This window comes from Stegastes partitus, unplaced genomic scaffold (genome assembly GCF_000690725.1).
Source record: "Stegastes partitus isolate 25-593 unplaced genomic scaffold, Stegastes_partitus-1.0.2 Scaffold1080, whole genome shotgun sequence".
Lineage (NCBI taxonomy): Eukaryota > Metazoa > Chordata > Actinopteri > Pomacentridae > Stegastes > Stegastes partitus.
In genome coordinates this window covers 235,747-259,943 of record NW_007578811.1, presented here as the reverse complement: position 1 = coordinate 259,943, position 24,197 = coordinate 235,747, and the positions used below count along the sequence as shown (strand labels likewise).

The window sequence follows — 24,197 nt, the reverse complement described above, 5'->3', positions numbered from 1 at the left end:
AATAATAATAATAATAATAATAATGATTAGTTAGATAGCTAGTGCTACAGCAGGCTAATATAGCAAAAAAACTACTAGCACAACATCAAAATCTGCAAGTTAGATAACTAGCGTGACAGCAAGCTAATGTAGGATTATGTGATTAGCGCAACATAAATCCCTCTAGTTAGCACTACAGCAAGCTAATACAGCATAGCATTATTTGTTTAACATAGTTAGCTAGTTAGATAGCTTATGGTACACCAAGCTAATATAGCATAACATTATGAGTTTAAAATAAGTCAACTAGTTAGCCACTTGTGCTACACCTAGCTAATGTAGTGTTATGTAACTAGCTAAACATAAAGTACCATAGTTTGTGCTACAGCAAGCTAATATAGCATAACATTATTAGCTTAACATAGTCAGCTAATTAGATAGCTTAAGGTACAGCAAACGGATATAGTAGTATGTGATTAGCTTAGCATAAATCCCTCTAGTTAGCACTACAGCAAGCTAATATAGCATAATATTACTAGTTTAATATAAGCCAGCTAGCTAACCGCTTGTGCTACACCAAGCTAACATAGTACAACGTTATTAGCTTAACATATTCAACTAGCTAATTAGCTTAAGGTACACCTAGCTAATATAGCATGGCGTTACTTGTTTAAAATAAGTCAGCTAGTTCGCCTTTCAGACAGATGATAATAATCAATATTTTTACTGCTGTTCATTTTTCTCTTTTAGATGATGGTGATCAATATTTATCAGACGTCTAAAATGCAGTTTTGAAAACATCGATGTCCACTTCTAACGAATAATCTGTAAAAACGTATAAATCTGAACAGCAGATGTGTTTAATCGTGAGTGAGAAGTAAAAACTCTGACGTTAAGCCTCTGACTGCAGTGTTTGCTCACAGACACATCGTTTTGTGATGACGGTAAATCATCATCATTAAAGTCCAGCCACAGCCGGAGCTGGAGGCTGAACTCTGCAGCTCGCCGTCCAGCCTCCAGCATCCTCCACCATCACCGCTACGAGGCCACCAGACCTCTGACTGAATCTGAACTTGGCGGCTTTCCCCCAGCGTGACGTTAAAAAGCCCCACCGGCTAAACTTTGACCCGTCACACTTTTACGACGCCTCGCTCGGTGCAGCCACATGATTGGCCGGACGCTTCCTGCTTCACCTGTTCAGAGCAGACGATTGGCCGGTCGCGTGTCGCACCACTCGCCTCTGGGCGTCACTTTTGGGCTTCTTCAGGTGCAAAGTCTCGTCATTATAACATCTTTGGCACCAAGAACGAGGCCGTCGCATGTGTGAAGACGGTTTTTCTGTTTGTGTTGAACTCACGTCCTCTAGATGGGATCACGTTGATCCGTTTGTCTGTCAACGGGTCGAACGGAGGCGGCTTGAAAATGTTGCATAAAAATAAGGGTTTTAGAAGCAGTTTGGTCGTATTTCCAACAGAAAATCTGTAAAACAACAGATGAAACGGTACGACAAAGACGTAAAATAACCACAAGGACCAAAACAACTGGAAAAGAGACGCTGCAAAGTGACCATGAATGACCACAAACTCATGGAAACGTACACAAAAGACACGTAAAATTACCGCAATGACGCCCAAAACCGCTGCAAATACACGAGAAGTGACCACAAAGAGACACTAGATGACCATAAAGTCGTAAAAAGGCTGTAAAGTCACACAAAAGTCCCACAAGGACACAGAACCCGACCAGACTTATGACAAACAGACACCAAACAGCTGCCGTTCATCAAACTCTTCTTATATTAAACTATTAAACGCGTCCTGAACAAGTCCTCTGTCGGGGTTTCCAGTGAAGAACTTATTGATTTCCCTCGCGGCTCGTTTTCTGCCAAATCAAACTGTTGGTTTTTACTTTCTGACAAATGAAGCAGAAACAGCTGGAACAGATGTTCCCCCGAAACTAAAATGTTTGACTTTTAATTAGCCGGCTGAGCGACCGGAGGACAGACGGCGGCTGTTTAAAGAAGACGCTCGTCTGACTGTCCTGTGTTCAGTGTTAATATTGAATCGCAGCGCGTTAACGAGAGCTGACGGCCTTTTAATTAACTTCATCACAGAACACAGGAAGTCACTCATCAGTCCTCCTGCTCCATAGTTTGTGTTTGTGTTTGGGGATAAACTCTTAGTTGTAGTTGCTGTTAAGCTTATATTGAAGTAATTCGTTTGGTCAGTTGGTCGGCAGGATTACGTTCATGCGTGAAGTAGCCGTTGTAAAGCCAGTTAAAATACACAAAAAAAACACATAAAAGGACCACAAGTGTGCACAAAATTAGTAGAAGCCATAAAAGAACATGAGACAACTGCAAAGGGACTAAAAGTTTCCTAAAAGAGGCACAAACTGGCCTCAAAAACACGACAAATGACCACAAAGTGACACAACATGATCCTAAAAAGGCACAAATGGACATAAAGGGACATCAAATGCCCACAGAGACACTAAAAGACCACAATTAACTACTGAGAGACACAAACGGCACCAACGACCACAACTTTACCATCCGCTGAATTCATTTGCTCAGTAATAAGTTAGTTTCATGGACTCAGGATGACTTTGGGCTCTGAAAGCGTTCGCCGTCGGGTTTTTAGGAGAAGTTTCACCTTAACGTTACTGGACGTCTGCAGCCGGTTTTAACAGCAGATAGAAGTCAGTTCATGCAAATGCCGCCGAGGCCGCTGGACGATTTGAATACAGGACTGATGGTGAGGAGCTCCATGGACGCCTCGGCTTTACAACACAACATAAAGTATACGACTCCATTCATGCCAGCAGCGGGTGTGATTTGGTGCAGCTGAATCATTCAACGTGTTTCTGAGCACTGGAGCCACAGTTTTGAAACTATTTACACAGTTTATACGTCACGTCTTTACCTTAGCGAGCTATTTATTAGCATTAACGAGCTAACCATCTACCATTGGTTTAGCTAGCTCATACATTTAGCTGATCATTTAATCCATTATCTGACTTATTTATGACTTTTTAAACCATTCGACCCAAGATTATGGGAAAATATGACTCTTAGCAAAGTACTGAATCGATTATTTTAACCATTTATAATATTTAACTAACAATTTACTACTTTTAGCTAACTGTTTAAACTATTGACATTTTTAAGCAAAATAATGGATTACAAGAGCTAGCTGAGCGCGCTAGTTAGCTAAACTGACCGGCTAGCTCAAAGTAATACTCGTCTAAAAATAATGGGTCAAATATTTGTTCATAATGTGTTGAGTCTGTTTATATATTCAGATTTAACTAATTATATTACTTCATTTGACAAAAAAAAACACGACTCTTTAATTTATTACATTTAGCTAACTACTCTTTTTTTTTTTTTAATTTTTTTTTTTTCTTTTACTGTAGTGAACATTTAATCCAGTGTTTCTGCCCAACCGTTACCAGTATTAGGACGTATGAATTGTTAATCAGATGGACGTAGCTAATCGTTCTCACACTGCGTCCAGTCTTTATGCTAAGCTAAGCTAAGCTAAGCTAAGCTAACCTACATCAACCTCTTGTGGTCTCTAAACGCTCCACCTCCAGCTTGGAATGCAAACCAGGTCTTTTAAGTGTATTACGTGTTTTTTCAAACCTGGTTCTGTTTCTGTGTTTTGCAGACGGAAAGACGCGAACCAAAGACAAGTACCGGGTGGTTTACACCGACCACCAGCGGCTGGAGCTGGAGAAGGAGTTCCACTACAGCAAATACATCACCATCCGGAGGAAGGCGGAGCTCGCCACGGCGCTCAGCCTGTCAGAGAGACAGGTACGCAAACTCTTCACATGACGCTAGCTGCTAGCCAGGCTAGCTGATCACCGGGTGGATTGTTGTGACATCTGGTTTCAATAACTTTGGTTTCTTTTCATCTAGTATCAGCATCAGAGACGTTTCTTTCAGCTTCAGCTGCATGTTGTTAATTAGCCAACGAGTTTGTAGTCGTGGTCGACGTTTCACTGGAGCTCCTCAATAGCTACCGGTGGCTTCTTGGTGCTAACTGAGCGCTAGCGCCACCTGCTGCTCAGCTGCAGCTCCTACCAGCTCAGAACATGGAAATCATTTTGAGGCACAGAATTGGGGCTTAAGTTGAATTTTCTTTTGCGAATTTCTGTCAAATTTGGTTAAAATTCGTTCCTCCTGCTCCCACGTGACCGGTCGGCTTCAGTCGTGTGTTTTCACATCGACTCTCTGCTCCGGTTCGTCCAGCTGCAAACCAACACCAAAGCATACAAACAGTCATGAACGGGACACAAAGAAGAGACCGAGTCGTTACAAAGACCCACTGAGAGACAATAATTAACCACAGCGACACAAAATGGCCTCAAAATATTGAAAACGCCCAAAATCACACATTAAACGGCCAAACAGAGACGGGACATGACCCCCAGCCACTAAAGCGAGCTTCAGTTTTCTCTCTTCCCGTCTGATTTTTGCTGCAGCAGCCTGATGAGAAGTCGTCTCTTTGTGCACATAAATGAATTCATGTTGTAACCGTCTCTCTGCTCAGGTGAAGATCTGGTTCCAGAACCGCCGGGCCAAGGAGCGCAAGATCAACAAGAAGAAGCTCCAGCAGCCGGCCTCCTCCACGACCACGCCCACGCCTCCCACCGGCGGCGGTGGTCTCCACGGAAACGGCGGCAGCAGCGTCGCCATGGTGACGAGCAGCAGCGGCGGCAGCAGCAACGGCCTGGTGTCTCCGTCTCTGGCTCTGAACATCAAAGAGGAGTACTGAGGACAATGTCGGGGTTCTGGACTAGAAACTGAAGCCGCCTCCTACAGACGACAGAACATTTGAGAAAACGTCGACGGACGACGTTTCAGCAGTCGGACTTTTGTCGCCGATGACTCTGACTCACGATGAGACTCTCAGGCTGCAGAAAGAAGCTCAGCCTGTTTGAAAGGCTTCTTAAACAGGAAGATCCATCGTAGAACATCTCCATCTGATGGAGCGGCTTTGGTCTGAATATCTTAGTAAACGTTCAGCTTCACTTGAGCTGCAACAAGTAGATGATGCTGACAACACGCTTGTTTTTAACTCTAAAGTGACTTAAAAGGGAAAATTTCAGGGTGAATCCAGCTTCCACAGGTTTGTTAGTAGCTTCAGCGCTTCCTTCACGTCCCTCCACACATGCTGGACTCCTCCAGATCCTCTGATCCGACTTTAACTGCAGACTGTGAAACAACGAGCGTCGTTCTGCTGCTGATCGCAGAAGCTCCTGGAGGACTGAACCATCAGGAGCTCATCGTCTCACCAGCGTTCTGAAATCGTTTGTTTTCTCCTGTCAGCTCTAAACACCACATTACCCATGATGCTCTGCTGCCGGTGAAGCCCGTCGGCAGTAAATCAGCACGTTTGGATTCGTGTGAAGCGACCAAATTGTAAAGTCAGGCTGAGAATCCCTCCGTCATGTTCTCCAAAGACGTTCACGTCCACGTCGCTTTGACCTTCTAATCAAAACTCAGATGTTTTCTAACACAGTCTTCAACATTTTGGGCTGAAGGACACGACAAACGAGACTTCAGGCACCTTAATAAGTCTTTGGTTGGTGATTCGGTTTCTGGGCGTCGGGTTTAAACAAACTTGGTTCCAGTTTAGCTTCAACATCAGACAGAAGAACCAATAAAATCTGTAAAGACGGCAGAGTTCAGGGCTTGTTGTTCACGGCGCTACGCACATAAAATAGGATTGAATTGAATTATCAGTCAAACAATGAGAAACCAGGAGACGTGGATCCGACACCACGGCTCACTGATGAAACAACAGCAAGACGCGTTCGTCCAAAACAAAACCACAACGAAGAGACACGACCAGAGAGAGAAACCGACTCAAACAGAGAAGAAACGAGTGAACGGACACGGAGCCGGTCGACTCTAACGGACCTCAGTGGTGGTTCTGGGTTTTGTTCAGAAAGTCGAAACTTGGTCAGGGATCAGCAGGAAGGAACCGAGTCCAAACCTAAAGTCCTGCCGAACCCCAACGAGGTGACGAACACAACCGAGCACAGAACCGAGAACCAAGCGTGCAGAACCCGGAACAGACGAGGTGGAGAAGGAAGGAGAACGGGCCTCTAACTGATCAGGAGACAGGACGACCGGATCGGGAAAAGAGGAACAAAGAAGGGAAGTAAAAACACAAGCAGCACACGAGGAAAGAGGATTTCAAAATAAAACAGGAAGTAGCTGAAAACGAATAATGTTTTAGGAACGCTCCACTCCCACAGACAGCCGGGTTATAGCGACTTAACATCCTGTAATTAGGAGCTTCGTACGTTGATTCATGACTAATTTAGACGTTAAACGATGCCTGTGTGTTGCTGCTGTGGAACGTTTTCATTCCTCACATCAAGACCTCTGTTCAAGTTATTCACCGACATCTCTGCTGAAACTGTCTCCCATCAACACACAGACGCCTTAAACGCCGCAGAAACAAAATCTAAGTCTGCATCTAACTGAGACAGAGCTGAAGGCCCAGAGCCGCTCTGTGTAGGTCACATATGAAAGGTTTGGAGTCTCCAGCAGAGATAACGGGTTCAGCTGCAGTCATCAGGTCAGTCGGTTCTGCAGGCAGATAAAAGGTGTGAACAGTTTCCTGCACCTGAGGCCGTAAAACCTGGAATCAGACTTCTCCTGAGAACACGGCGGGTTTGAATCCAGATGAGAGCAGCGATCGCTTCACGCTCGTAATTCGTTTAATCTGAAGTCCGACTAAAACCGAAGCAGCTTCCAGAAGTCGAGTGTTTCAGGGCTGAGTTTCGTTTTTGATTAACATGCTGATTATTCTCTGAAGAAGATAAACGAGTGTTGGTCCACGAGGCAGAAGAGCTTCAGGTTCACATCAACGGCCATGAAATTAACTTTAATCGTTCAGAGAGGTGCTGATTAATAATCTGTTGATCCACGAATCATCTGCCTCCAAACTAAGGTCAAGTTACGACAGATTCCCGCCGTCTGGTTTCCTGTGTGGAGGGACGGCTTCAGTAAATCACAGCCGGACGTTTTTCTTCCTCAAATGTCGTGTAAATGTTCATGATTTCAGCCGTCACACTTCATCACGTGTATATTTTCAAATGTAATTTGTATTAAAAGAGAAAAAAAGGCTTTAAGGTAAAGCTGATCTTTTCATTGTGTTGTTTTTTTTACGCGCCGCCGGCTTCATCTGACTGTTGGATGAACGTGTTTTTATGAATTTACTGTCTGGGTGATTACAGGTAACAAGGTCAGCTCAACATAAAACCCACCACACGCGCTGTGGCTTATATAAAGCAGTTGCATAAACATGAATCCAGTGGAAGTAAGATAAGAGCAGCACTGATCTGGGACACGTTCTGAATGAAAACAGAAATAAATGCATCGTTAAGCCACAAACTCATTTGTTTCATTAACAAGCAGCTGAATCACACAACGCTGAACGTCAGCGCGTTTCCAACATTTCCTGCTTCATAAAAGCTGACAACAAATACAGAAAACACACTTTAAAACACAAAGACGGCGCTCAGGAGGAGCAGCAGCCATCTTTAATTATCACTGAGGAGCTGAAAACCTGGAACCTCAGCGAGCAAAGTCTCGTTTCTACTCTGAGAAGCAACACGGCGCCTTAAACACACATCTTCATGGGTAATGTCAGATGATTGTAGCGCTATTTAAGCAACCTTTGGGGTCACGTATAAACTCAAGTCACACACACATAAATGTGTATTTATTTGCTAAGTGATGCAGCAGTTGAGGTGTGGTGTCCAAAGGTTGGAGAGGAGCGCTGGGCAAACAGAGCGGGATCCTGCTATCTGCTGCGGTGTGTCCACATCCAGACCTTTGCCTCCAGCAGCGCTATCTTAACGCTGATAGACTATCAGCAGAGTGACTCAGTCAGTGACGGGAAAAGAGACGCATCTTGAACTTGAGGCCTTGAGCGGACGCTGCTTCAAAGCAAAACTGATGCAGAACGTTTAGGTGCATCTTCCACCTTCACAGCTGCTGTTCCAGTTTCTACATTCATCTGCTCGAGTATCACAGATGATCTGGACGTGGTTTTGCTTCCAAACAGAAACTTGTATGTTAAATAAAGGGGCCCGAGGATCGAGCCCTGTGGAACTCCACATATCACTTTATTTCAACATCTTGTTTTTGTTTGCCTGATTTTTATACACATTGATTTTCTTTTTGTCTGGCTGCCAAAGTCCTGATGAAAGAAGGAAAATAAATAAATCTACCCACCTGCAGACATTTAATTTTGTTCCATCAAGTAGTTTGACTTCATTTATGTTCAGACTTTAACACGTGAAGGATCTGCAGACTCAGTGGATGTTTCCAGGACATTCATGAGTGTTGTTGTCCAACTAGAGACATTGAAGACGAGCTATGGAAGATTCAAACCTGCTGTTCATTAACATGTGACTCTGAGCGTTAAGCTAACTTCACATCATTTGTTCATTGCAGAGGTTCAGGAGAATGTCGTTCAGTGGGGCAGTTATCATGAGCTCCAGGCAGCTTTCAAAATAAAAGAGACTTTTACATAAATCATTAAAAAAAAATGTTTTCAATCTGACCAAAGTTAACCTCACGGATTAGCCTTGGACGGACATTTTGCTAACGGCACCGGTGACGCTGCACAGCCTGACTGCACCTCGTCATCATTCTGCTGTTGGGCCTAAAATGTTCTGGCTCGTTTTATTTCTTTAAACCAACCACAATGCGTTCAGCAGAACTAACCGAAGAATGCAGCTTCAGTGATGAGAGGGTTTGTTTTAGTGGAACATTTGCAGGGAGGCAGGATCTGTCACCAGAACCAGTCCCGGCAGATCCAAATCCTCATGTAGTAACTTGGACGCTTTGATTGCTGCAAGAGATTTTGAAAACAGTTTTTTTTTTTTAAAAAACACCAATGATGATAGAAAATATGCACAAAATGACTCATAGTTTGTCAAAAACAATCTAAATGTTGTCCAAAGAGATTTAAACTAGTTCTGGTGACACACATTTGTCCAAATTATTAGAATTTGGTCATAATGAACAAAATGAGTTAAATTGAAGTGACTCCATTCTTAGCGTCCAGGATGACTTGCAGCCGGATGCCGGGCCTGTCGGACAGCTCTGTGCTGAACAATGTGGATCCTGTCGCTGCATGTGCAGTGAAATCCGACAGGAAACCTACGTTTTATTCCTGTGAACAGAGATCCACGTTGTCAGTAGCAACAGCTGCACTCGCGTCTCATTTTTGGGTAAACAGACGGTAATGAGCGCGGAGCCGCCCGCTCGCTGCCTCTTCACCGCCATAAAGTTTATTAGGGGGTGGATGCAGTAAAAATGGCTTCACCACAGAGACGCAGACATGTTTGTTGAGGAGGCGTGATGAGCTCTGATAGCAGCGATGGACGGCAGCCGGAGGAGTTTGGACGTGTGGAGATGAAGACGTTCAGCTACGAGCCACAGAAATGTCTGAACTCAAAACCAGGCTCACTGTGTTCAGCTGTCAGGGATAAAACCACTGAAACAAGACGAGATTATTGTTTAATAAATGATCCCAGCTTGAGGTTATCTTTATAATGAATGTTGGGCAAATACAACTTAGTGCTGGAAATGCGTTTAGACCGCAAAGAAGTTCACTTTACAAGATTAGACGTACTTTTTAAAGTTTGCTAATTGTTATTAATTATCCACATCCATCACTTCATTTCTGAAGTAGCCATAGTATGGATGAAGAATTATCATTTATATGTTAATGCAGCAACTATGACCATAATCTCATCACACCAGTATTGTTGTGTACATGAGTGTGATGTCAGCGTTAGAAAAGGCAGGAATTTGGTTTTAATTTGCACACAAATCCAAATTTTATAAACATATATGTTGCAGCGTCGTTTATATGGAATTTATATATTAGCACAAAACTTAGCTCGACTCACATGGAGTTTATAAAAGGAACAGCTAATGTTTTGTTTTGATAGTTTTAAGCTCTAAAACATCTCGTGACCATCTTTTGTTCTGTTGGATGTATTTTAGTGGCGTTGTGCTAATTTTTTAACAGAACAGTTAAGCAGGTAATAACAGCAAACGACAACACGCTAACATTAATATTAGCTTTAATATAGGTTAGCCACAGATGCTAAAGTCCCTTTAAATGGTGAAGTTTTTGTTCTCAGTGATTTATAGGTGGCAACAAGCTAGCAGCACAGTTAGCTAGCTGCTGTCCTGCTCATCCTACATTATGACAGTCATATGAAAAGTCAGATTTGTTGGTTTATTGTCCATCTCCTGTTATATTAGCATTATTTCAGTGTTGCTGTGCTAATATTTTGATTTAGCTTCTAATAACAGCAAACGACAACATGCTAACATTGATGTTAGCTTACTTATGGGCTAATCAAAATGCTAAAGTTACTTTAAATATTGACATTTTGAGGCTTTGGGTGGTTTAAGCCTCAGCCTGCTGGTTTTAAGGTCTTCAGGGAGCTAATTGTTTGTATGTGACCAGGTAAAAATGTGGGTTTTTAAAACCACATTTCATAAACATATAAATCTATATTCTACATCAGAGTGTCAGTTACGTGCGTTTTGCAGGCTGTTAGAGGACTGACCTAATTTACACTTCATGTTTTTAAAGAGAGTTTAAAGGCTCGGTGGTAAAATTACAGAAGCCAGAAGAATAAAGTTTTATGACTCCACCGCTGCACAGAAACAGATTTAGCGCTACAAGAAGCTAAAACACGTCATGAACCAGGCTTGGTGCTGATCCGTCCTCTCTAAGCCATCGTTCTGTCCCTCCTCGGCTGCACTGGGAAGTGTTTTTATGGCGTCTATCTGCTGTCTGCGTTAATGAGGAACAACATCCTCGTCTGTTATCTCTGAGGTCAAATGTTCAGCTGGCAGCCGGTCGGAGGCCCGAGCAGGATGTAAAACAGGCTTCAACTGATTATCGCTGAACTTATACAACCTGAACGGCGTCTTTTAAATGTAAACCTTCCTCTTTGTTTGTGAGCAGACATTATTAATATCTGCTATTATCAGTCCTGGGAACATGCGATCAAACAGCAGAGGCTCCCGCGGCGGGGCGGCCGCCATTTCAGGACTCTTCTAAACAAAATGGCCGCCAACAAAACGCCACGGCGGCGGACAAACGGCTCAGACGGAAGGCTTCAGTCTACACTGGAATAAAAAACAAAAACAGTCTGAATGACCCTCTTTCATTTTCCTGCGCGTTGCATCGGTTTCACCTAAATGCTGCTCGTGTTCGTCAACAGACGTAATAATTAGTGCAAATAAAAGGAAACGACAACAACGTGAGCAAATAACTCTCGCCGGCGTCCATAAAGCGAATCGTCCCGCTCAGCAGCAGCTCGTCCACACTTATACAGCCGCCTGTTTATGGGCCATTTTACCATAAACTTTCATTTACAATATACTTACTGCCCCTAATACGCCCCTGCATCGGCCACATTGATTGTGGATAAACAGTGGAGCTGTAAAGGAGCAGTGCTGGAACGGTGGAGCGCCGTAAAGGCCGATAATACTGAAGACTACCGGTATTCCCCCGAAGAGCCCCGTAAAGCCTGGAGGTCCTCAGAGAGTCACCGAGGCTGAGAGCAAATACTGAAAAACACACACAATAAAGAATAACTGGCCAATGAGATATTTAATCAGAAACAGAGAATTAATTCAAAGAGGAGGAGAAAAACAAACGAGACAATTAAAAGATGAAATTATCCCATTTAAAGACAAATTCTACCGTATTTATAGAGAAAACAATGAATAAATAAATTAAAGTCAGCAGGTTTTCTTCACTCTTCATTTCCTGTTTAGGAGTAAAAAATAAACACTGAAGCTGAATAAAAACCTAAAATATTAAATAATGTGTTCATTCATTAGAATCAAACAACAAGCAGCAGATTTTAATCAGCTTCAGTCAATGACATGTGATCCTAAATACATCCAGAGAAATTAGACGATGAAGATGTAAAATATTTAGATTTGTAGTTTCACTAATAAACATATAATTCATGGAGGAAAACACAGAATGAGTTTAAATGAGGTTTAGTTTTTATGAACACACAGAGAGGAGGAGGAAAGTAAAAACTGACGCTCAAAAGATAAAATAATCAGATTGTTCAAACGTTAAACGAATTCTACGATCTCTGGAGGAACTAATTCTATTTACTGTATTATTGATTTTCTTATGATTCTTTTCTTCACAGCGAATAAAAACTCAGTCATTCACATTTTCAGTTTCAACACTAAATATTTTGATCATCTTTTAGGATGAATCGTTGAACGGCAGCAGATTCTCAGTGCTCTGTGTTACTGGATAAATGTTTATTTTGAATGTGGATCTGTCATTAAAATGGCAGCTGATGGATCTTTGTTTCAGGTTTAAGCGTGTTTTATGGACAGATGACAGTCGGTCAGCGTCACACGGTGAAGCCCCGTTAACCCACATCAGCGCTTTATCAGCCTTTCAATTAACTCCACTTTGTACCGTCGTCTACACATTTTACTGCTTTTAATTATAATTTTACTGCCTTATTGCACATGTCTCGCTGTTTACAGGGTTATTTCTGTCGTCCTATAAAATATAATCAATAATAAATTAGAATTTAGAGTAAATAAACATTAACTTTACAACTTAAATAAAAATCAGATTAAACCAAAGCAGCTATAAGATCCTGATTAATGCCGAAATGATCAAACAAAAAGAAATGGAAGGTTCATATGAAAATAAACTGTAGAAACAAGTCGACCTGTATATTATATTATATATGTGTGTGTGTGTGTTTTAATCTGAACACCTCATTGACTTTGTTCAAGTTGGAGGAAGGTTCTGAAAACGTTCAACTTGTGTTTGACGTCCTGACTTCCTCCTAAAGTCACGTTTCATAAGCGTTCGTCAAGAAACTCTAATTTAACGTTTCACTGGTTCAGAAAACAGATTTTTAAACCTGACATGTCGTCTCCTTGTCTTTGTTTACTTTCCGTCTCTGAGACTTTGGGCTCGTGAAAACTCCCACAATGCAGTTCTGCTTTATTTGCTTCATTATCAGCTGCTGTGGGACAAAAAGAAGAAGAAGAAGTTTGTGTTCGACCATAAATATTAGAACAGCGAATAAACGACACTCGCCTGACAACAGAAACTCTACGTTGATCTGTGTGTCAGGGTTTGTTTGTTTGTTTGTTTTGTTTTTTTTAGGGAATTAAAGGTTAATCCCACATTTTATCTTTATTTATTCTGGATGCAGAAACAGTCCTGCAGGAAGAAAGAAGCTTTTTTTTTTCTCAGACTAGCCGCCTGATTGGCTGGAGATTTTCCACGTTGTTGGTACAAAGCAGATGATTGGCTCTTTGTGGCGAGGGGCGGGGCTTAGAGCCGCCATCTTTGGAGTTGGGTAATTCTCCCTCAGATTATTTTAATTTCCATCCGTGATTGTTCTACATTATTTAAACGGATTACTTGGATTTATTTGATTTTTATTTTTAATCTCATCATTTAATTTTTTTTCTCATTATTGCAATGTTTTATTTCATAATTTCACTTTTTTTTCTCGTACTCTTAACTTTCTCTTCCATGTTTTGTAGTTTCTGTGCCATGATTTTACCTTTTCATCTCTTGTTTCAAACTTTTTGTCTCATCATTTGTACTTTTACTTTTTTTTTTTTTGGTTTGTTGTTGCGCCGATGAGCCTCAGAACGACTCGAGGAACACGACCAAGAGCTCGCGGTGTTGACGCAGGATGTGCTGGAACAAGCGTGGACCCGACCCCACAGGACCCCTCAGAGGTCCGCTGACCACAGTTTGAGCAGCGTTCTTGACTTTTATCTTGACAGTCGTGCAGCTATGTCACAGTTTGTTAGAACTCGTATCAACGGTCGTTTAAGTCGCGCTTTTCTACGTCTTCGTAAACATCCGTCTAATCGGATTAACGAGGGAAACGAGGTAATAACGAGGACAGCGGTTGGTGTCATGGAGCCGATGGAGCTCAGAACAGCATCAGAACATCGTTTCATCGTGTGTTCCTGCTTCGGTCGCTGCAGCCGTTATCTGGCTCATTAAAGCCAGTGTGCCGCCTCACCTTTCCCCTCGTTAACCTTCGTCCTGCTGCTGATAGCAGGTTTCAACACCACGTCCAGATTCCAAGTTCATGTTTGGCAACAGATGAAGAAACACAAAAAGACTTCTTCTTCTTCTTCTTCTTCTTCTTCTTCTTCTTCTTCTTCTTCTTCTGTCTCTGTGGCCGTCTGTAGAACCACAACACGTAGAGCTGCACGACTCAGCGCTTCAGTCATTTTTTGAACAGAGACGTCCGTCAGATTCAGGATGTGAACGGAAAAAGTGACGTTTAAAGATAATTTCAACCTTTAATCTGATCATTGGAGCTTTTTATTCCACAAGTTTATTGTTTTTTGTCTCAAACTTGACGTTTCTTTCTCATATTTTTACTTTAGCGCTCATCATTTTGGTTTTTTATCCAATAATTTTATCTTTTTCATTAAAATCATTTCTTTTCTCACCATGTTTTTGCGTATTTGTCTCATAACTGTACGTTTTTATTCAGGATTTAAACTAGAACTCATTTTCTTCTCATAATATAAACTTTTAGCTTCCTAACTCACTCTTTCATCTTTTTATCTCATTATTTGAACTTTTAAAAAAATGTTATTTCAATATTTATTAAGAACGTTTTTCTCGTAACTTCTTTAGTTTTAGATCAACTTCCAGCTTCTGCTCTTTAACTTTCTCATTGATGTTTTTGACATTTTATTTTATATTCTTGGATTTTGACATTTCCTCTCATTGTTTTTATTGTTTTCTTATATTTTAGTCAAACTTTCAGCGCCGTGTCTCGTGATTTTCATTTCATCGTCATAAATCTGCTCCAGCACCGGTGAACATTCAAACCGCCGCCGTGAGGCCACGCTTCAGCCTTTCCTTCAGGTCAGCATCACCTGCGTGTGTCTCGTCTACGTGTCGCGGCTCTACGCGGCCGTTAAACGCCGTCAATCGTTAACCAATGAAAAAGTAAAAGGAAGTCCCGGAGCTGCGGGTTCGTCACCTCGGCTGGAGGTTTACGGCCTCGTCGCCGTGTCCTCGCTCTGACCTCGTCGCTCTGGATCCACGGTCTCTGCGTGTTTGGAGTCCAGAGAGACGGAACCATCAGATCACGGTTTGGTTCAGAGGCCGAGGTTCTGGTGTTTGGCTCTTTTATCTCCTCAGGTTCTTGTTTAAAGTCCTGCAGCTCTGAGGAACCAGAACATGAAGCAGCAGAACTCAGAGACGATTCTGTCAGCAGGACTCAGAACCGTGGAGACCAGAGAGAAGAACCAGACAGAACCCAGTTGACTTGATTTGTCAGTAGAACAACAGAAGCTGGACTCATTTTCTACCGTCGAGCATCGACTCAAACTATTCAACTATTTCTGGCTCGAACTGGTTTCGTCTCCTCGCTGCTCTGAAAACTCTCGGCTGATTTTATTTTCTAGAGCAGTGGTTCTCAAAGTGGGGGTCGGGACCCCCATGGGGGACCCAAGATAATTCCAGGGGGTCGCCAGGTCATTGTAAAAAAATAAAAATAAATAAAGGCTCCATTTATCACATAAATGTGCATCAGGGCTGTCAACATTAAACGTGTACACTTCCTCCTCCTCCTGCTTCAGACTGATCTGATTATATGATTTTATTATTTTTCTCTTTCTTCAATTACTTTTTTTTGTTTTTATATTTTTTTTGTTTTCATTTGTTCAAAATAGATTCAATTTATTCATTTAAAAAAAAAAAAAAAAAAAACTACCGTGTCAATGTGAAGAGTTCAATCTGTGGACGTTAGTTTTAACTCATTAATGGACAAAACAACAGAGTTCTTACTGATCACATGTTAAGAATTCAAACTGGGGGTCTCGGTCAAAACGTTGGAGACCCGCTGATGTAGAGAATCTGGTTTGTTAAATCAGACGTGCAGAATAAAGGGATCTTGACTAGATCTCACATTTCTGAGCGTACACACATGTTCAGTTTGTCGTAAAGTTGATTCTTCTTCCTGCTTCTGGTGAAACGTTTCAGAGATGTTTAAAGTACAACGTGTAGTTCTGAGAGGTTTCCACTGAGCAAGAAGCCACCAGACGTCTGTGTTCTTATTTAATGCTGAACGCCGCTAACAGCATTTCTACACAGATCTAGTTTCCCTCCAGAGGCCCAAATATTAACGAGTTCATCTGGTTGAACACAGTCTCAGTTAAAACATAAGAAGAGTTTTTTGTTCATGACTGTGAGAGCAAAACCCAAACACTGATAAAATCACTGATTCTCAGCATTAACTTAGTCGTCACTGATCCTTCTGAGCTGGTTTCAGTTTGTCAGTAACGTTTATTGATTCTTCCAACAGCCGTCATTAATATTTCTCCAGCAGCAGCTTATCTCTGCTGGATGCGTTGTGGATAAGTGGAGCTGTGTTGTAAACTTCTTCTGGTCGACTCGTGTGTGGCTGGTTTTCTGTCTGTCGACCCGTCGGTGGGTTTTGGGTTCAGTGGTGTCTCTGAATCTGAACCCTGAAATGCTGCTGATCCGCTTGTTGATGAAACCTGAAGCTCAGAGCAGCCGCTGATCAGCAGCCTGTTGACTGATGGACGCTTTCTGTGATTCGCTCCAACACATGAAACACATGAAAGCAGCCGCCGCCTGCTGGGAGGATATTAGTCATGTAGACGGACAGAAATGTGTTTACACAGCCGCTAATGGGGACAAAGAACAAGTCTGATCACCTCAATCACATTCATACAGTCGTGGACAAACATTTACAAACACTTGTAGAAACCACGAATGTTGTTCAGTCCTGAGCTTCTGATGAAACAATCCTGTGTTTTGGTTCTTTCATAGATTTATTGAAGGTCTTCTGGAGACAAGACAGAATCTTTTGGGCCATAAATAAACAAACAAAGATGCTAACATCTGGTTAAACGTCCTCCTCAGTCGGGTTCTTCTGGTTCCGTCCACCAGCTTCTGGTCCATCTCTGACTCCTCTGGACAGAACCGCTGCAGTTCAACTAAACTTGTCGTCTTTCTGACTCAGACTTGTTCCTTCATCAGTCCACAGGTTCTGGATGGTTCCAGTCAGGACTTTGGGGAGACCAGTCTAGAACCTTCATTCCAGCCTGATGGAACCATTTCTTCACCACTTTGATGTGTGTTTGGGCTCATTGTCTGGTTGGAACATCCACCTGTGTCCAAGATCAACCTTCTGCTGATGGTTTCAGGTTTTCCTGAACAACCTGGAGGTGATCCTCCTTCTTCTTCCTTTGGTCCATCTACTTTGTGTAAAGCTCCAGGTCCACTGGCAGCAGAACAGAACCAGAGCATGATGCTGCCACCTCCATGCCTGATGGTAGGTCTGGTGTTCTTGGGGTTAAAGGCCTCACCTTCTCTCCTCCAGACATGGTTCTGCTCAGTGTTGGTTCCATCTGACCAGAACTTTCCTCCAGAAGGCCTTTTCTTTGTCCATGTGACCAGCAGCAGACTTCAGTGGAGCTTTAACTGACAAACACGTGTCCAGAAAACCTTTAATAAATCTGTTAAAGAACCAAAATGCAGGATTGTTTTTGTGACAAAGGTTCATGTTTCAGTGACTCTCGTGATAAACGTGGTGTCTACAGGTGGATGGAAGCTTCTACAAACACATTTAGCCACAGATATATGTTTAGGTCTTCTGTCAGACGTCGGTTTAACCTCCAGAAGTTAATAAAAACACCTTATTTAAGTCACATTAAAACTGTCATAAAAGCAACAACCTGCTCAGGATTTACTCTTCAGGAAATGAACCAGTCGGTTTAACGTCCTCTGAAGCGACTGAGTCACTGTTTGCTTTGTAATCATCTCATAATTCAAGAACTTTAGCGGCGCTTTAGTGACGCCGGAGGTCACCTGGAGGAGGGAGGCGGGGCCAGAGGTCACGACCCCCAGGACTCACACCTCCGATGCTACAATGCTAACTCCCCTCAAGCATGCTAACGGCTCCTCCTGCTTCCCGCCATCGTTTGCCCAGAGCCAGATCTACACAGATATACCAGCATGAATGTAGTTTGTGCATTTCAGTGTCACGTGAGGTTTTAATTCTGACCTCAGTTTAATCTCCAGGACGACTTCTCTCTTCTTTATGATTATTCAGGCCTGAAGCTGCTTCACTGGAGCTCATCGTTTAGTGTTTTGGAAAAGATTTATTTTATTATTTTCTTGATTAAACGACTGATTGTTTAGTTTTTAAAGCCAAGAGTGAAAAATATCTAATTATTTAAATTATTACAGATAAAGCAGGAAGTCAGGACGTTTCAATCTTTTACTGTTTATTTTTTGGTGCTTGATTAACTGTTTAATTCATTCACTCAGCATTTTATTGATCTTATAGGCATTTATTCAACAGTAAAAAGTGACATTTGTGTGTGTGTGTGTGTGTGTGTGTGTGTGTGTGTGTGTGTGTGTGTGTTTACGAGGCGGCTGTAAAGGTTAATCATTTTGAAAACGCTGCGTCCTGCCCGTACAGTGGAAGGTGTCGTGGTTCTCAGGGCTTTATGGCGACCGTGTGTGTCCATAAACGCTGCTGCAGGTAAACACAGCGACGAGCTCGTGAGTGATTTTGTTTTGTTAAAGTGTGTTTGGGGAGAAGATGGGCGGTGGGAAAACCTCCAGCGGCTCATGAAGTGCCTCCAGACAGGCAGCCGGGACACCAGCGGCCTCCATGTTGGACTGCTGAAGGTCAAACCGGCCGAGGCGACTCGAAACTGGGTCGAAAGTGAGCGAAGGCCCGGATTCATCTTCATGACCTAAAGTAGAGACGGAGAAATAATGAATGTCCACATCAGGCATCTGCATTTTTATAAACGGTGATTTGTTTGTGTTTGTTTTTGTTCAACGTCTGACTATAAAATTACAGCTTTTTTTTTTTTTTTAATTTATTTGATTTTACTGCTCTTAAATAATCCAAAATCTATTGATTTATTTTACAGGTAGTTGCTGCCATGTGAAACAAACAATATGTGCATTAAGACAAAGAGTAAGCATTAGTTTTACAGATTGTTCTGGTTAAATTATCGATGACATCTGGTGACATCACAGCTTTGATCATCTCAGGACTACAAACTGTGAGCGATTCACAGCTTCACCTGATGGTGGCGATGTGGTCTCACTGACACAACCAGAGGGACGTTTGTTTATCTGGTTTATTCATGCAAACCATGTTTCCACAGGAGCTTTCAGACCGTGTGTATACGTGCTGTCTGTGGATGGATCCATGGTTCTACTAGAACCCAGTCTCTGGTCACATTTCACCAGCTGTTGAGGCTCTAACATCAGCAGAACCTGATGTGGTGAAGCTGGACCAGACAAGGTTCTGGTTTGTGGATATCTGGACTAACTGTTGATGTGGATCATTGGTAGGAACCAGAACCTGGAGTTCACAGGTTCTGGACGTTGGTTTTATTAAGATTTATTAACGTTTATGTGCAGAAACTGGAAATTAAAACTGAGCAGAGAAACTGATGATGAATCCATTTAATACCTAAATATGGGATTATTTGTCACTGAATTGTTGTTTCCTGTTACTTTACGGTACTTTTTGCTCCACAGCAGCGATCTCACCGTTTTTCTGGTTGAAAGCTGAGCCGCTCATCTTCAACATCTGGATCCAAGACGTCTGTCTGAGACGAAGCAGCTAACGGACGTATTAAAGCTCCGAAAGGCCGCTTTTATAAATCAGATTCTCATTTCTTCCACAACGAAGTCTTCGCCTGCATCCAGCTGATGGACGTAGTTCTAAAGCCAGTTCTCCTCAAAACGACTCGAGTTTCTCTCAAAGACGTGACTTTTGTTAGTTTTTTCTTTTCTTTTTAAATTTATTGTATCAAAACCAGCTCATGAAGCACATGGATGGAGTCAGAAGGTTCCTGGTGAGATGAAACCAGCAGGAGCTTCAGTGTTTGAGGTTGTAGCGCCTCCTGCAGGTTTAAACTCTGACTTGGTTTGTCGCTATTTCCCTGAAGCTCTCTCACACCTGATAAAAATGATCATTATTCATATTTAGACCCTTCAGTAAGAACTCTTATGAACCTTAATATTTAAATCAGACGTGCATCGAACATTCAACTCATTATATAGCATTATTAGCATGAATGCTATCAATGATTACAGTTTACATCAACACAGACACTAGAGGAGTAACAGGGATGTTTTCTGTTGATGAGGAAACAGCACGCTGGTATTTTAACCCTTCGTTCTGGTATTTTTGCGTCCACACTTTGGGAAACAGCATCAACATTGTTGATTTATGGACCAAACAATTAATTGATTAATGAAGAAAACAATTCACAGATTAATCATCAGTTTTAGGTACGTGTGTGACTTTTATGGTGAAGATATTTTTGTGGTGAAATAAACAGAAGCATTCAAACCTTCCTGTTTCAACATGACGGTATCGGCCTGCTGCAGTACCCGCTGTCCGCCTGCGGGGGCAGCATCGAGCTCCGCGCTGAGACAGCAGCAGCAGAAGAAGACGCACAGGCGCTGCGGGAGAAATTAAAATGTCTGCTCCGAAAACCATCCCGAAAGACGCTCAGGTAACGTTCATAAGCGACACTCGTGGAGTTTAACCGGTGTTTAGCTGCAGTTTAGCTCCGCGCTGCTCCCGGTTCTGAGTAAAAATCGCCCTGAACAGCAGCAGCAGCAGAAGCCGGGGCGTTTGTGCAACACGTTAGCTCGCTTAGCTTAGCAGCTAACTTAGCATGTAGCTCTCCGTTCACAACAATAGCCAGCTAGCATGTTAGCCTAGCCGCTAGCCGTTAGCTCCGCGGTGTTTTGGTGTCGCCGTGAGTCGTCTGTCCACAGAGCGGCTTCTTTCTGCGGAATAATTCTGGATTTACGTCCGTTCTTCGTCGTGTTTCAACCCGACACACCGGGAGTTTGTTCGGAGTTAAAGCCGGAGGAGGTGTCGCAGTGAATCTGGTCTCTGGGTTCAGCACGAACCGGGTCAGTTGGTTCTGCAGCCTGCTGCTTCCTGGATCACAGTTTGGGTTGAATCACGGTGAAAACGGCGCAACGAGGCCACGGAGGAGCTCCGTCTCATCTAAAACCGTTAATTCAACACGTTTCTGACACGCAGCTTCAGAGACAAACATTTTAATAGATAAAAATAAAACGTGTTGATGGCGGAGAAAATAGAGAAAAACTTCATTGTCCTCCAGCAGGAATCCTGTGTTTGCGTTTACACACAGAGACGCGTTGTGGAAGTGGAGCAGAACATCTGGAGGAAGAAGCAGATGTGTGAAAGCATCTGTAGAGAGGATGGAGGCTCACACATCAGCAACACCTCTGGTTCCTCCCAAATGAACAGACAGAACTGAGCCTGTTTTTTGGGCAGAATGCTTCATGTAGTTTTGCGTCTGTGCAGGTGATGATCCAGATCCTGAAGGACATGGGCATCACCGAGTACGAGCCGCGAGTCATCAACCAGATGCTGGAGTTCACCTACAGTGAGTTCACGTTGTGATTCCTGCTGGACATGTTCATGTCTTCATCGTTTGGGTTGTTTTCTTCTTTCTTTACTCTGTTCACTGAGTTTTCTGAGTCCTGTGTCGTCTTCATGCATCAGAAAAGCAGCTCAGTGACGCTTAACGTGAAATATTTAACTTCTAACAAGTTTTCTCCTTTAAAAAAACTAAAACTCCGACTCTGTGGTTCCAGGTTGTGTTACTGATGCTGGTGTGTTCAGATCGCTCAGCTGCTGCTTTTCTCTGCAGGATACGTGACGACCATCATCGAAGACGCCAAAATCTACGCCACACACGCCAAGAAGTCCAGCGTGGACGCCGACGACATCAAGCTGGCCATCCAGTGCCGCATGGACCAGTCGTTCACGTCGCCGCCGCCCAGAGACGTAAGCAGCAGCCGTCTCTCTTTTCTCAGCCTCGTCACACCTGATCAACCAAACAAACTAAAACTCAAGAAGAGTTTCCGTAAAACTTGATTTTACTGGATTACAGCGATCGGTTGATTTTTGTCGAACATTAAATATAGTGAGGACCGGATGACGAACTTCTATGATTAAAATCAGTGAATGTTTTCTGGTTTCTGTCTCTGTGACAGTAAACTGAAGATGTTTGGACCAAACGTCTGATAGATTCATCCAGGAAATAATGAAAATAATATTTTAGCAGCGACAACATTTCAGGTGCGTCTATAACGTGTCGTTCGCTGTCGGATAAATAAGATCAAACTGAAACACAGAAGTCGGATGTTGCACGTGTGGAAAAACACATTTTATACGTGAGAAATGTTGATGGTTCTGAATGTGCAGGTGTGAACAACAGAACGTGAAGGAACTTCGACCTGTTTTCTAAAATGTGTTCTGATGTTTAAATCGAGTCAGACGCTGCCGACAGGAAGCTGAACATCATATCTGTTGTTCAGGTGAAGTTTATTGGACAGAACATCGATAAACTCTTCAACCTTCAGTATCAGCTGTTCTTAATGGACCAGATCTGGTCAGCGTTGGTCCTTCTGTCATGAAGGTGTGTTTGAAGGTTCAAGAACCCGTCAGATGTGTTCAGTGTCTGTCTCCGTGTCCAGTTCCTGCTGGAGGTGGCCCGGCAGAAGAACCAGACCCCCCTCCCGCTCATCAAGCCCTACACGGGCCCCCGGCTGCCCCCGGACCGCTACTGCCTCACCGCCCCCAACTACAGGCTCAAGTCCATCCAGAAGAAGGTGAGCGTCCCGACCCACTCCAGGGATTGCTCAGAGGTTCTGTTCTGCAGCTCGGCGCCACTGACTTTGTTCTCCTCTGCAGGTGTCATCGTCGGCCGGCAGGATCTCGGTTCCTCGCCTCAGCGTCGGCGCCGTCTCCAGCAGACCGACCACGCCGACGCTCGGTGAGTCCTGGAACCAGAACCTGCTGTTTTACTGGTTAAACCAGGTTCTGTACGGAGAATCTTTGAGACATTTGGTCGATTTTCTCAACGATTAATTAATCGACTCTTTCTGTTTGATAAATAATAAAAAAAGAAAACAGGTTTTAAACTCTGGTGTGTTTCTGGGTTCAGAACCAGGAATCAATCAGTTTCCTGTCAGTTGAAACATCGACGCGTGACTTAAATCTGTTCTTTAATCAGTTTAATGAGTCAAACATTCAGAACAGCTCATGTGGATGTTGGTGGACCAGTGGCGCCGCCGTCTTCCCAGTTAAACCAGTCCAGTGTGCTGATGGTGGTTCTGCTCTCAGGGACTCCGTCCGTCCAGTCGGTCTCCACTAAAGTCGGAGCTCCGGTGTCTCTGACTGGCCAGAGGTTCACCGTTCAGATCCCACCGCCCTCCCAGACGGCCACCACCAAGACCAGTAAGAGCCCAGTTACTGCCTCCAGTTAGTAGTTACAGGAAACGTTGTTTAAAGGTTCCTGATTGATTTCTAAATCAGTTTCATTGATCAGAGATGAAGTCTGAATCCTCAAAGAGGAAAAAAAAAAAAAAGGTTGTAGGAGTCGTGAATGTTTAGTTTTCTGGATCTAACTTTATTATTAATGACGTCTCCAAGAACCACGTCCAGAACCTCAGTGGAGGACCACATCAGACCCGTTTGAACTGTTTTTACTCACCAGACACGTACACTGTAGTGCAACGAGTCCGTTAACGTGTCCTGAACTGTGTTTCGTCCCGACAGCGACGCCGTCGACGCCGGCCGTCTCCAACGTGCTCATCAACCCGTCTCTGATCGGCTCCAAGAACATCCTCATCACCACCAACATGGTGTCGCAGAACTCCGGCGGCGAGTCGCTGAAGAGGAAGCACGAGGACGACGACGACTACGACGCTTTATGACGACGACAACAGCTGTGAAAAGATTAACCCCCGACTCACCAGAACCCGACCCAGAACTCATAACGCTAGTTTTTCTAGAACGTTCCCTTGACCGCCGGCTCGCTGGACTCTAACGAAGCTCCGACGTGATTCATGATTAAAAAGAAAAGTTCAAATCAAATCTGTGTCTGTTTTTAGAGGAACGTTTACACTTTTAGATAAACAGATCCAGTTAGTAAATAAACGAAGCAGAACCAGGACTGATGACCTTCTGTCACATGACCGAGTTTTAAATCTGGTTTCCATGGTGATTATGTTTTACTGAAGCCGGCGTTGGGAGATAAAGTCTCATTAGTTTCA

The 24,197-nt window shown here is 43.1% G+C and overlaps 2 protein-coding genes across 2 annotated transcripts in view; both read left to right on the top strand.

Annotated features, from left to right (window-relative positions):
* cdx1b (caudal type homeobox 1 b) overlaps positions 1-4,763 on the top strand; it is a 9,878-nt gene extending 5,115 nt beyond the window's left edge. The window contains exons 2-3 of the mRNA XM_008295847.1: positions 3,651-3,799; positions 4,539-4,763. Coding sequence (XP_008294069.1) covers positions 3,651-3,799; positions 4,539-4,763 — 374 coding nt within the window. The remainder of the gene's footprint in view (positions 1-3,650; positions 3,800-4,538) is intronic.
* A 15,769-nt stretch (positions 4,764-20,532) lies between these two features.
* Positions 20,533-24,097, top strand: taf9 (TAF9 RNA polymerase II, TATA box binding protein (TBP)-associated factor). Its single transcript, XM_008295846.1, has 7 exons — positions 20,533-20,608; positions 21,439-21,520; positions 21,788-21,924; positions 22,617-22,751; positions 22,834-22,915; positions 23,266-23,379; positions 23,701-24,097. The coding sequence occupies exons 1-7, from the start codon at positions 20,573-20,575 to the stop codon at positions 23,856-23,858; spliced, it is 744 nt and encodes a 247-aa protein (XP_008294068.1). The 5' UTR covers positions 20,533-20,572; the 3' UTR covers positions 23,859-24,097.
* The last annotated feature ends 100 nt before the right edge of the window (positions 24,098-24,197 follow it).

Coding starts and splice junctions, on each gene's coding strand:
- taf9 (XM_008295846.1), top strand. CDS start 20,573: ATGTCTGCTCCGAAAACCATCCCGAAAGACGCTCAG. Junction 21,521..21,787: donor GATGCTGGAGTTCACCTACA/GTGAGTTCACGT, acceptor TTTTCTCTGCAG/GATACGTGACGACCATCATC. Junction 21,925..22,616: donor CGTCGCCGCCGCCCAGAGAC/GTAAGCAGCAGC, acceptor CTCCGTGTCCAG/TTCCTGCTGGAGGTGGCCCG.